Source organism: Astyanax mexicanus, chromosome 2, assembly GCF_023375975.1.
Source record: "Astyanax mexicanus isolate ESR-SI-001 chromosome 2, AstMex3_surface, whole genome shotgun sequence".
Lineage (NCBI taxonomy): Eukaryota > Metazoa > Chordata > Actinopteri > Characiformes > Acestrorhamphidae > Astyanax > Astyanax mexicanus.
Genome location: NC_064409.1, coordinates 34,404,199 through 34,418,245, shown reverse-complemented (window position 1 = coordinate 34,418,245; position 14,047 = coordinate 34,404,199). Strand labels below are relative to the sequence as shown.

The 14,047-nt window shown below is 40.2% G+C and overlaps 1 protein-coding gene across 1 annotated transcript in view; it reads right to left on the bottom strand.

The window, feature by feature from the left end:
* snd1 (staphylococcal nuclease and tudor domain containing 1) overlaps positions 1-14,047 on the bottom strand; it is a 276,271-nt gene that overhangs the window by 173,454 nt on the left and 88,770 nt on the right. Inside the window, exon 16 of the mRNA XM_022671391.2 lies at positions 4,299-4,402. Within this exon, the coding sequence (XP_022527112.1) occupies positions 4,299-4,402 (104 nt within the window). The remainder of the gene's footprint in view (positions 1-4,298; positions 4,403-14,047) is intronic.

Genomic DNA, 14,047 nt, shown 5'->3' with positions numbered 1-14,047 from the left:
GCCTCCGAGCATGCTGCTGCTGCTGCTGCTGCTATCGACGCCCACCCCTCTGCTTTACTGCATGACTGCACTCTTACAGAAAGAGAGAGAGAGCAAAACCCAGAGAGAGAGAGAGAGAACTGAGAAAAGACATCAAGAACTCCAAGCTTAAAAAAGCTTTATCACTGGATCCCTCATATCTTCAACCCCAAATGTTCAGCCCGCGGCAAGACCCTCTACTTCACAGCCATCTTATCCCTATATTCAGCCCAGTCGCCCTACTTACCAAACTCTAAGCCAAAATAAAACATCTGGTCACTTTCAGTGGAGGACCAGTGGAAGAGGAATGCGTGGGTTCACACAGCCCAAAAAGCAAACGCTCAGTTAAGCTCTCAGCCCTGAAGAACCCTGGAGAAAGAACTGCAGCTTTCCTTTTAATTCCACATATTCCAGCCTTTTAAAAGATGGAAACGAATGTGAGGGAGACTGTGGTGTCTTGGGTCACCACATGTGCCAGCTCAATTATGCGCTACATGTCAAGAGTTGGTCAGAGAGCAGGATCTTGAGGAAAAAGCACTTTCAGCATGTGGTTCCAATGGTAAAACGCACCTTGTGGTTAGAACGGCTTTTTCACAAATATATTTGCAATTTAAGTCATTCTTTTGTATACCATACAACGTTGTATTTTTTGTAACACACATTTTGTTTTTAAGTCTTCTGTTCTCTGTAGAAGAAGCTATGATCTCTATAGATCTCATACTTCTTGTTTTCTCTGCTCTCTGTCCCCTTTTGCTTTCTTTATTTTCCCTCCTCCATGTAAGCGATCATTAGTAAAGAAAATTGGCTACATAAAATCTCTGAAAAGAGAATCTCTGAATCTCTGCCATGCCATAGATTTTAACTTCTGCAATTTTTAGTTACCGTGTTGCCCGATATACAAGAAATGTGCGATCACCTCTGAACAAGTTAAGCTCTTCTGCCAAATTGAGCAAATGAGGCTCATTTTTTTGGGTTCGCAACCATAATGATGCTGTCCTGATTGTTAAGTTCAATTTTGATGTAACTATACAGCACACAAAATGGACCAGGCTGTGAAGACCCATGTACATACACACTACTCCATCAAGGCCTGTCACAGTAATTACAATGATTTATTGTACAATATTTAGACATAACTTCAATTATCTTTACTAAACTAAATATTGGCCATTGTGTTCATTTTTTTAAGAACAGCCCAACTGCTGACTTTAAACCAGTGGTTTTGTTCTTACTATGTTAAGCGAAATTAGGATATTAAAAAAATAAATAAATGCAATATTTCAACACAAATATTTTATGAAAATGAATATCAAAATATTAATACAAATAATGCAATAATGCAATCATTACATCAGTGTCAAATTAAATAAAAATTACAAGTAGGGGTGGGAAATATGGCCAAATAAATAAAATAATATCCAAATAATTAATGGTATTTTCGCGATAATGATACTTTTGGCAAATGACAAACACTGAATTTAATAAATATATATTTTAAAAAATACACTACTGCAACAAAAAGAAAATAAAATTGTATTATTGCATACAATAACATGGCACAACCCTAACTGAGATATAAAAAAAAAAATACAATAATTTTATCAGATTGTAACATAAGTCAATGAATACTCAAATCATGATCCTAATAATGCACTCCATATATCTCTATGTATCCAGGATTAAAGTAAAATAAATTATACTGTTCAGATATATTTTTTCTCTAGTAGATATGTAATGGGAAATGAGAACAGTGTAAATTTTTCTTTTGCTAAAAACAATAAAAAAAATAAAATAAAAAAAAGTAGTACCCTGATGTGATAATTAGGGGTGGATGATCTGGCACAATATTTCAGAGTATAAAATCGTTCACGATATTCAAAAAGGTTGGCGATCTTATTGCGTACTAAACAATATGGCACACCCCAATTACAATTATAATGTTCATTGCAAATGCAATTGCCAACACCATGCCCCTTTAACGGCATAGATATATGAAAGTGACAAAAATTTAGAAGCTCCTTTTTGAACTTTCAAACTTCCAAGGTCAATTGGTGTCTAAAAAAAAAAGGGGGGGGGGGGGGAAAGGAAGTACAAGATTCTTTAAGTGACTTCTAAAAAGATAATGGACTTATTAGCCCAGTCATCGAACTGCGGGTTAATCTAGCGTCCAGTCTAACGTCCCGACCAGTTCCGGGATCTGTAGCTGCATATACGCACCGAAGCGCAACATAAAGGACGCCTCCTCGCGGACACGCGTCGTTAGCTAAAGCTACTTAGTCTGTATTAGTGTGGATACAGCCATTTTTCCCCCACTACATTTAAATACTAAAACTTGTACAGGGTAAAAAAAGAAAAAAAAAAGAAAACTTGCACCAGCACAGTGTGTTCTAGCAGTAAAGGCCTGTCCATTGTGTTATCTCCTTTCTCTCTCTAATGAATGTAACGGCAGGCTCCCGAGTCCCGCCCGTCTACAGCGGGCAGGTTAGAGTCAGCCACTTATATAAAGCTCATCCCATTAAGCCTGACTACAGAGCCTGGCTCGTTCACACCACACTAATGGAAATGGCGCTGATAGTGCCTGAAATGGCCTGAAGAGAAAGGCTGTGTGTGCTGGTGTGTGTGTGTGTGTGTGTGTGTGTGTGTGTGTGTGTACACTTGCATGCATGTGTCCCACTTGGCCCCTTCAAGTCAAGTCAAGTCAAGAGGCTTTTATTGTCATTACATCTGCGTACAGGTACACAGTGTGATGAAATTACGTTCCTCCGGAACCATGGTGCAACATAGAACCACAAGCAATAGACAACATAAAGTGCAGGAGTGACGACAGTGCAACATAAAATTATAAAATTATAACACTAAATAACAATAAATACAATAAATACAACGGACGAGACAATTTAAAGACAGGACAGTGCAGTACCGATACGGTATAATAAAGTGTATAGTGGGGATAAAGTGCAAGTATGATTGGGAGAAAGCTTTCCCCTGCTGAACTAGTGAAAGCTTTTTAACCCTGACTCGGACAGCACCCCTGGCCACAGGCAGCATTTCCGCCTCTAATAGAGAAAGTGAGGCAGCACAGAACAAAAATACGAGAGACAGACATGAGTAGCACTTTGCACCCACCGTAGAGGAGTACGGGCTTAGCATTAAAACTGGGCCTTGGTGACACACACTCACAGATTGATGATATTATGAGCAACTATTATGGTTATTTTGAATTATGTGAATTTATATTCAGAAATAATAAAATGTGTCTCTCGCATTTATTGCTGTAGGATGGAGGAATTATTATTATAAGGCATGCTTGACCATTGATTTCTCAAGGCCAGCGGGGTTCTTAAACTGTGGTACATTTTAGGGTGGTACACCAGATGACTTCAGAAAATGTAATGAATGCAAAAAAAATAATTATTGAAATCTAAATTGTTTTTTAACCTAATTTTTTATCATCAGGTTTTTTTGTATTTATTGCTTAACCTTACGGACCCAGTATGTAGGCTTACACTTTAAATCTTTAACATTTCAAAGGCCTTACGATTGAATCCTGAGGAACTCCACAATTCGACAGTTAAGTTTAAGTTTAAGGGGTTGCCATGTTGACTATGTAGTCCACTACATTGTCTCGCATTGTCTTTCCAAAATGTCTTAATAGGCATACTGAACTTGCAAGAAACAATAAACAATCATTTGCATCAAGCAAAGTGGGTACGGCCCACAGAGCAAACCCAGTAGGTGGTACACACTACTATGTTCATGTTACATCACAGCTATTTATTTTTAAGTCAAATTTGAGATTTCAAGAATTTAGTATAAGGGCTACTTGAAAGTAAGAAAGAAAGAAGATGAAGATGGAAGCTGAAGACGGCAAACTTAGTCATGTTTAAAGCAGCATTATGTAGAATTGTAACCTACAGAATCATGTAGATGATATGAAAAAGAGAAAATAACATCTCTCTCAACACTACTTCGGGATGCACTATGTAACTTTGGTGAATCAGGAGAAAAATTAAATGAAAAATGCTCAGGAGAAGTAAAACACTGCATAACCCTGAGAGTAATATTTCTGTAGAATACTATATAATCACACTTCAGTCTTAGTCTACAGCCTTCTTTTACTTTTAGTGACCGTTCTGTATGTCTCAGCTCATGTCTGTCTTTTTAGGAGGCACTCAAACCGCAAATTCTTTCACTTACTGACTGCAGGGGGAGCCCAGGAGTAAGTAATTTTAATTCTCCACAATGCTGCTTTAATTGAATCATCAAAACTCGAGTCCTACCTCTCTCTGCAGTACCAGCTCCTTGGTGAACAGTGTGGCCTCCTCACTGAAGGGCTCCGCCGTTCCACCGGGAATGTTTCGGGAGCCTCGTGGACACTCGATTCCTGCACACAAACACAAAACATGGTCAAACAGCATGAACAACCAGGATTAGCAGAGGTGGCGATTATGTATTGAGCAATCACTTAAAAATTGCTGGTTAAATTGGGACCAATAGGCTTTTCAATTGACTTTTTAAGAGACTGTCAGTAGATGTTATGAAACTGAGCAATGTAAATTTAAATAAATAAAAAATGGGTTCCAAAAGGCCCAAAAAAAAAAAAAAAAAAAAAAAAGACACTGACACTATGGCTCAAGGATCGTGACTTCAAATCCTGGGTGGGTTAATTAATTGTCTAAGCCTAATTGGGAATAATTATTTTAATATAAAAAAAAGAAACAAAACCATTAAATAAATAATTCATGACACAAAATTATGGTTGCTGCTAGCGACACTGACAGGAAAATGTATTTAAAAACTGAAGGAACCATCTATTATGTCATCCCTCATCTCTAAAGAGAGGACAAGTATGCACACAATGTTTTGACACCACGGCACTGAGCAGTATTTGTCTATTTTAAGTTAAATACAGAAACAAACCCACATAAAAAATGGGCCTGAGAGGCTCAGGAGACAAAAATGATCCTGCGAAACAATGTGTGGGTGTTTTACATAGCCAAAAGCACCATGGCAAATTTACGAGTTGGCATACTTTCTGCGGTTTAATTGGCTTGACGCCTGCACTATCGACCAATCTACCACTGTAGAGGTCACATAGGTTCCATGTGTTTGACATGGTGAGTGAAGCCAGATTTTGCATTTCTCATACAAAACATGCTATAAAACAGCTATTTGACCTTTTCCACCAAATCAAAAGCTGCTAAAAATCACACCCATACTAATCAGACAATTGTATATGAAAGTTGTAGGAAAATGAAGGAAAGTGCTCTATAGATAGCACGCTGTATAAGCAAATATAGTTTATGGCCATAAATCAGCCTGAGAAGCAGTACACACACTCAGACAAACTTGAGATACAGCTCTGGAAGAAAAATTAAGAGACCAATTCACTTTCTGAATCAGTTTCTCTGATTTTGCTATTTATAGGTATATGTTTGCGTAAAATAAGCATTGTTGTTTTATTCTATAAAATACAGACAACATTTCTCACTAATTCCAAGTAAAAAAAATGTAATTTAGAGCATTTATTTGCAAAAATGAGAAATGGCTGAAATAACAAAAAAAATGCAGAGCTTTCAGACCTTAAATGATGCAAAGAAAACAAGTTCATATTCATTAAGTTTTAAGAGTTAAGAAATCAATTCTTGATGGAATATCCCTGGATTTTTTTAATTTTCATGCATCTTGGCATGTTCTCCTTCCACCAGTCTTACACACTGCTTTTGGATAACTTTATGCCACACCTGGTGCAAAAACTCAAGCAGTTCCAGCTTGGTTTGATGGCTTGTGATCATCCATCTTCCTCTTGATTATATTCCAGAGGTTTTAAATTTGGTAAAATCAAAGAAACTCATCAAGTGCTCTCTTATTTTTTTTCCAGAGCTGTATGCTTTTTAAAAAACTTGAAATCGTACAAGTGTACCCAGAAGGTCAAAATGCATGAAGGAGTACATGCTGGTGCAGGTCTGTTCTATATGTTACAGCTTTAGACAGGAAGAAATAAATGCAAAACAAGCTAACTGAGCTTTGAACTCAGCGGCTAGCAGCACGTGACAATATTGGTCCGTGCTGCCCTGCTTGTTTCTATTGATCGCTGACCATGTTGGAACTGCAGGGCTGTTCCATGAGCTGGTTATGGACGTGTGGAGCACAGCAGTGTGCGGCAGCAGTGCACAAGGTAAGAGGAGAGGCATGTGGAGCACTCAGTATGCCGGGTACAGCTGGGCTGCTGCAGAGCTCCAGCGAACATCTTCACACCCGGATCAGTTCAATCACACCCGCACGCCTTTGTCTCCACATCAAGCTTTAAACACGCTGGAGTTCTGAGAGCAGCAGGAAGAGTCCTGGAAACTACACTCCACCTGCTGCAGCATCTGCAGCAGCCCTCCACTGATGTGTGCGAATGTACACAGTCTCGCAGCGCATCTCTCCTCCTGCCTTTCAGCCGCTTGCTTACTCGATCACTCGCACTCTTTTTTTGCACTCTCTCTTACACACAAACACACACACACACACACACACCTCTAGCAAAGCCTAACAGAGCACTTCATTCTAAGTTGTACGTTTATTGACTGCGGCAGAAAGAATCAACGCCAGCTTGCACCTGTTAACCTCATGCTAACAAAGCAGCACAGCCCTTAATATCCCACTGCGCTCCTTCAGTGAGCTAATCAATACTGGACACTCACGGCTCCTGCATATACAGTACGTCTGCAAAAAAACACCATACACCCCAAACAACCCGAGCACACACACACATGCTGCAGCACCAACATAAATCACACAAGACTCAGTGTGAACGTTTTTGATAGTGACATGCCAAAAAAAAGGAAATGTAAGCATGTAAGCACAGTTCTATAACTTCCATGGGACTATGGGTGGACTGTGTGGCTGTAAATTAATAATTTCATATATAATGATGATAATTAAGATTAAGATAATTAAGATTTTTACCAGATTGACAGAAGTGAAAGTGGTCAATGATCCAACATTTCATGATACTAATAATGCACTCCATATATCCAGGACTGAAGTTAAATAAATAAAAGATGTTTAATGCAAAATGACTTAAGTGTGAATTTTTCTTTTGTTTCAAACTTGTTCCCTGATGGCCCTGAAATATATATATATATATCGATTAACAATGATCAAAAATGATACAATATGGTACACCCGTGGGATATAGTCACATGAGATTTGGCACGTCACCGTAGCATGAACCACAAACACACTGCTTTGATTCAAACACTTTAAGAGAATACTTCTTGGTTTCTTTTTGACAGTTTTCTGAGACAATTTTGCACATCACTGCCAGGTTCCACCAGCCATGAGGAAACCATTGAACGGTAATTCAAATTCTGCAATAAAGTTGTAAAGCAAGTAAATATTCGATAGCTGACCATCTGCTCTTTAGTCAAAGGCTGTTCAAAAGCAAACTGGGCTACCTCACAGTAGAGCTACCCCAATACCATGAGGGGAAATTAAAAGCACATGCATTGAGAAGCCAAATCCAGGAAAGCAAGCAAGAGGGTGTTAGGCTAAAAGTTAATAAATGAGTGCTTATAACCTTGAGTTCTATTGAGGAAAAAAAAAACTCATTATGCTACTGTAAGCATTGAAATGGTTTGCTATGTATAGTCATGATGTAAACCAGCCAATACAGCAGAGCTTATTGCTCACAGAAATTCAGGGACTTTTTAGTGGCTTTATAGCAAAGTTATAAGCAAGCTTGTAAAGCTTCATCTGAGCATTTCACAGCCCAAACAAATAGTCCCATTCTTCAAAAACCTTTTTTTTTTTAGAAACCTTTTTTTGTATTACACCTTTACTACCTAAACATGTAAGTCAACAAGCTGCTCATCCTCCCTGCATGCAAAACGTAATGCGGCCGAGATACTAAAGTGTGTCATTTGCATGCATGGCATTTCAAGGACATATACAGGTAACTCAAATGTATTCTTGTGACCAGTCAAGAAGGCAGAATCAAAGCTGAACAAAACCAAAAACAAATGATTCTGTAAAATAAAGGTCTGTAATATGAATGTAGCCCACAGAAAACCAGGCTCTTGGTAGTGCAATGACTATCAAATTAGATCTTTATACAGAGAAAAAGCAACACCAACAAAAGTGACTACAGTGCCTTCCAACACTCATAGTAAAACACTTGGCCAGTCAAGAAAATAAAGGAATAATTAAGCCTCCAGCTCCTCCACAGTGTCAGCTCTCTCGTCCATATCCACAGACAGCTCTCCTTCTGATGCAAGGCAAAGAATAGCGAATATAACAAAATGTACCCATTCCAAAGTATTCCACAGCAGCAAAATTAAACAACTCAATTACCTCTTAATAGTCAGTAAATCGTCTCTAGATTAGCATTTATATTGCTCCAAGCGTCCGGCTGCTCTAAGGAGGAAGGCGATTTCCACAAACGGCAGCAGCGCAATTTTTCAGGGACTCAGGATTCATTTAACTGCTTCAGAGTGACAAGGGCCAGGCCCGAACCAAAATAATTAACACAACATATGAACCCACACACCAACAACCCACAAATACCCAACCAACACCTAATCCCTGCAAAGAAAAATGCTGCAGGAGAGCACTTTTTAGCAAACACACACACACACACACACTGCACAGAGCAAACAGCAGAACACAGTATATTAACTATTCACGCCTTTGCTTCTCGTCAGCCTGAGACGCAGAGTTCTTAGGAAATTCCCTCTGTTTGAAAAGCCTCAGCTCCGTGAGAAAGGTTGCGCATTCAGCAGCCGCTCTCTTTCCCAGAGGCTTAATGACTTCAAATCGCCATCAACTCACTCAGTGCCCCTGAAAAATGGAGCTTCTCCACCGGGCAAGTCAAGCCAAGCAGAACACGGCAGCCCATCTCATTCAGCCTGGCTCGTTCAATCAGAAAAAAAGGAATCAAATAAATGTCACCCATGCTAATCAACCAAGGATTCTTTTTTACTTCCAGGGTTTACATTCTCTAAACCGTGGGTAAAAGAAAATGTACACACCAAAATGAAGGAGGAAGAGGACAAATATATACAGCATTTATGATCCAGAAAATTATCTAATCTGTGTGACACTGGGTGATTTTATTGGGTCTGTTCTTTTTTTATTTTTTCCCTTCCCTGAAACCGTATTAGTCAAGCAGCCGAGGGCAAACCAAAAAGCGTCACGATCCTGTAAAGGCACGCTCGAGTTCACTGAAAAGCCATGCAGTGTGAACAAGCCATCACTGCTCCACACGGCTGCGTGAAGACTAAAACGCAGAGCGCGCAGGAGATAGAGGCCGATTGTAATAGACGTTGCATAGAATTCTACCCAACACGTGAAATTACAATGACAAATATAACAAAAGATGGAGGGAAAAACAGCAAGTACAGCAGAGATGTGTAAGAAAATAAAGCAGAACAGGCACGCTTCTCCTAGCCTGCGCTACAAATAAGGGGGCTTGAACTGTGAAAGAGAAACTAACCAATCCCGCGCCCTCTCTCCTGTAACGGGTGGGATCTTGTGATTCGAGCTGAAATTAAACATTCATTCATATGCAAATGCGATCATTTCATTCCTTTCAATGATTTTCTACAGAAAGTTCCTAATGCGGTGCAGGTGCTGTGTTAGTCTTAGATGAGGAGCGTACAGCCCTGACCCTCTCACACTAATGTGCGGTAATTTAAACATGCTTACTGAAGTATTATGGAAATGGAGATTAGGAACGGATTCGTTCTTTTGGAATGGAGATGTAGTTAAACGGAGCTTTACTTTGTCTTTATGGGGCAGAAATTTGCCACAAAGAAAAAAAATAAAGTAAGATAGCTCTTCAGGTAATAGTGAAAGTACATGGTAAAAATAATGTAAAATATTAAGAGTTTGATATTAGAATTACAATTAATGACAAGCAATGATCAACTGATAAACCACGGCTCTGATAGTGTTTTTTGGTATCTAGATCCAAGGCATTAGCAGTAGATCATACTGACAGCTGTATATATATATATATTTTTTTTTTTTTTTTGGTGATGCTCCAACATCCTAGTTGTCTAGCAAACACAATTTGACCCTTAATTTGAAATAAGAAGCTAAATTCTTATACATGCCCATTTTTAGGCCACAAATTATATAAAAAATTCAGCATAGTCACTGCAATGTTGGCAATGGACAATAGTCACATGTAAATTTAATCAAAGCAAAAGGAAAGGAAAATCTGCTGTTTTCATATAATGCACGATTCCCATCATCTATCTACCAGAAGCAGGATATATCTGTCTATTACTATTTACATATTTTTTGGCATCCATATCATTACACGTAAACTTAAGCTAAGCAAAAACAAATAATACTTTAGGAAAATGATGAAAAAAAAAGGGTTAGAGAGAAAGAGAGAAAAAAAAAATCACTAACTTTTAACATATCCTCCAGTGCAGTCGCACAGACTATCAAAACTGTTATGACGAACCTGGCTCTCATCAGGACCACTCCAAAGTTAAACGCACCCGAGAGAAGTGCCAGCTAATTGCTTCACAGAGTTTTTTGGTTTTCTTAACACTTTTAACTTAACTACATGAATCCTCATGTGTCCCTTTATAGCAGGGGTCACCAATCCAGTCCAGAAAGGGCCGCTGTGGTTGCGGGTTTTCATTCCAACCAGGCACGGGCACACCCTCTATGGGTGGCCACTTGTTTGGGGACTGAGACTGAGGCTGATTGAACAAGTGGAATCAGGTGTGCCACAGCTTTGTTGTAATGAAAGCCTGCACCCACACCGGCCCAATGTGGACAAGATTGGTGACCCCTGCTTTATAGTATGGATGACTTGAGCATTCATTTACAATGTAGGGGAAGAAAAAATAATTGGATGAGGTGTCAAATTTTATACTGGTCTCACTGGATCTCACAGATAAATTAAATGGACAATTAACATTATAATGCCAATTTCCCCTCAATACCAGGCAGCCCTATCTACAAAACATGAGCCTTTAGAACAGACTGTTTACATGCTGTCTAATATTATGTAGACGTCACCCTTTAAAAGATGTCACTAACAAGATAAATGTTCACCACACCTGGCAGTGGTTTTAATGTTATAGCTATCTACTGTATAAGTCACTACTGGCTTTAAGCGTACTTTTAAATCTGACATTTAAACGTGGATCTCACAGTGGATAACCCTACTGCCCCGAAATACTGTAATAACCCATCCAGACAGAAATGCCACAGCTATACTGATAAAATACCAGGAAAGAGAGAGGGGGGGAGGGGGGGGGGGGGGATTCCTAGAGATGCATTAACCCAGAATTGTACAGAAAGTCATTTTTAATGATTTACAATAACTGTCTCTGATAAAACTGGAGTACACAAAATGCACCACCAGCAGCACATCTGTAACAATACTATTAAATGTCTTTTTAATTTCCAATAATTCTTATCACACTGCACTAAATCCAAATAAACAGGAATAACGTTTTCTCTGAAAGGAAGTGCGTAGGTATTCAGTCTTCTACAAGTACTGCTGACAAGTATGCCATGCTCTTAATCACAATTAGTTTAACAATAATAAATTCTCCTATTGCCCACCATCAAGTACAACTAAGGCCTCTCCCATCTAGCTCAGCTGTGGCAGGGCAAGAAATCCCAAGGAAGTTATCATTACTCCCCTAAACCCAAACTTCCCAGCAGCCTCAACGTCAAGAAATAGAAATGTTACAAGTGTAAATAAGGCAGCAGAAGCACGTGGCTGTTAGAGTGTTAGAGAGCTACAGAATACGGATGTATAGATGAATAACAGAAGAGCGCAGATGTCAGCGATGCCCTCATCTCCTCTGAGCTAATATGAGCGAGTGACTCATATTAGGGACTGCAGCACAGCTTTTTCTGCACTACCAGTGTGCGCTCTCTCTCTCTCTTTCTATCCCTCTCTCTCACTGTCTTATTCATTTTCGCTCCGTTTCCCTTCATCAGGGGAACAGAGGCAGAGACGAGAGTGGCGAAGTTGTGGGGCGGGGGGGATACAAGTGGGAAGGGAGCGAGTGTGTGTGTGCGCGCTGCCAATCACAATCAGCAAGAGGAAGTAGTAATTTCCACTAAAATCACAGACGCCTCAAAAACACAAATACGTGTATAGTATGCAGCACAGGAACTCAGGCCACACAGCACAAGCTGTGAGGTTACACAATGTGACCTGGAATGTAAAGGGCATAAAATACAGATTTTGTGGTTTAGAAATATACAGATGAAAGGCAGTGTTTATATTTGGAGGATGCAAGAAAAAAAAAAAAAAAAAAAAAGACGTCACTTGGAACTTGATGAAAAATGGCCAGTCTTTATAATAAGAAGCAGCAACAAGATACAAGTTATTCGGGACCTAACAAACACTAAGTCAAGAACATACCTTATAAAAAAAACCTCCCATCTAAGTTCTACACAATACTACTGACTGATTGATTTCTGATATCTTCATGTCTAGGCCAGATCCCTCTCTTACTTGTGATGGTTGTTGAAAAGGGTTGGGGGCGAAGGGTTGGGGGCGAAGGGTTGGGGGCGAAGGGTTGGGGGCGAAGGGTTGGGGGCGAAGGGTTGGGGGCGAAGGGTTGGGGGCGAAGGGTTGGGGGCGAAGGGTTGGGGGCGAAGGGTTGGGGCGAAGGGTTGGGGGCGAAGGGTTGGGGGCGAAGGGTTGGGGGCGAAGGGTTGGGGGCGAAGGGTTGGGGGCGAAGGGTTGGGGGCGAAGGGTTGGGGGCGAAGGGTTGGGGGCGAAGTGTTGGGGGCGAAGTGTTGGGGGCGAAGTGTTGGGGGCGAAGTGTTGGGGGCGAAGTGTTGGGGGCGAAGTGTTGGGGGCGAAGTGTTGGGGGCGAAGTGTTGGGGGCGAAGTGTTGGGGGCGAAGTGTTGGGGGCGAAGTGTTGGGGGCGAAGTGTTGGGGGCGAAGTGTTGGGGGCGAAGTGTTGGGGGCGAAGTGTTGGGGGCATTAATCTAATACCATTGATTGTGTTGTTTTAAATTTCAATTCTCTATATAATAAGCACAAAAAATCTGATACATTGTGACTCGTCATTGTCTTGACAGTGAGAATATTTCACAGAAAATAACATGGAATTCACATTTTTGCATCGATTTTGGCTTTTAAAGGCTGTGATTTTAACTTTTGATATGATAAAAGAAGCCAAGTTTGAGTGCAAATGCAGTTTTCAATAAATTGGCTGCTCAAATGTTTTTGTCTCTAGCTCCTATTTTTTCTTTTAGCATTGTAAAGCTCTATCTTTTTTTTTTTTTTAACTGGTCTTAAGATTTTGATAAGGACAGTATAAGACTTTCTAAAGAGCAATCAGCAAAAGATTCATCTATGTACACCAGTGACTGGTCACATGGTCACTAATTAAATAAGCACGTTATTAAACTCGTAACTACAGCAGATGGCCAGTTGTGCACACTTTACCCTATCCAAGACAGAAACCCTCATTCTGACACACACTTTTACACATATACACAAACATTACACACAGCCGGAGGGCGGTTACGATAGCGATGCATGAATATGCTTTGAATACATACATATAAGTGGGCGCAAGTGTGCACAAGCAAAACACACACATACACACTTAATTTGCTCCCAGGAAAAACACACCTACAGCTCATCTCCGAGATGTGCGGGAATGCGTCCGCTAACTGATCTCTCCCACACAGCGCGCTTTCGCATCTGAGTAAGAAAGTCACTTCACATTCCGAGAGGAAAAGGAAGACGTACCTGCTGAGAGACACATCAAACGTCTCTCGTAAATCTTAACAGGCTCTTCACGGGGCAGAGGGGATGTCTGTGAGGCTCTAGCCTCTTTTGCCAGTAGGTGTAAACATGAACGGTTAAAAATAAGCTCTGCAGTTCCTGCATAACTGTACCTCATGTTCCTGCTCCCCAGATCCTCTCCACACTGTAACTCTATGAAAAATGGCAGCACACACATGTATGACTCAACCTTTCTTATCCCTCTAAGTGCATGTCAATCCATTCAAGGCCATTCTTCAGAAATAAAAACA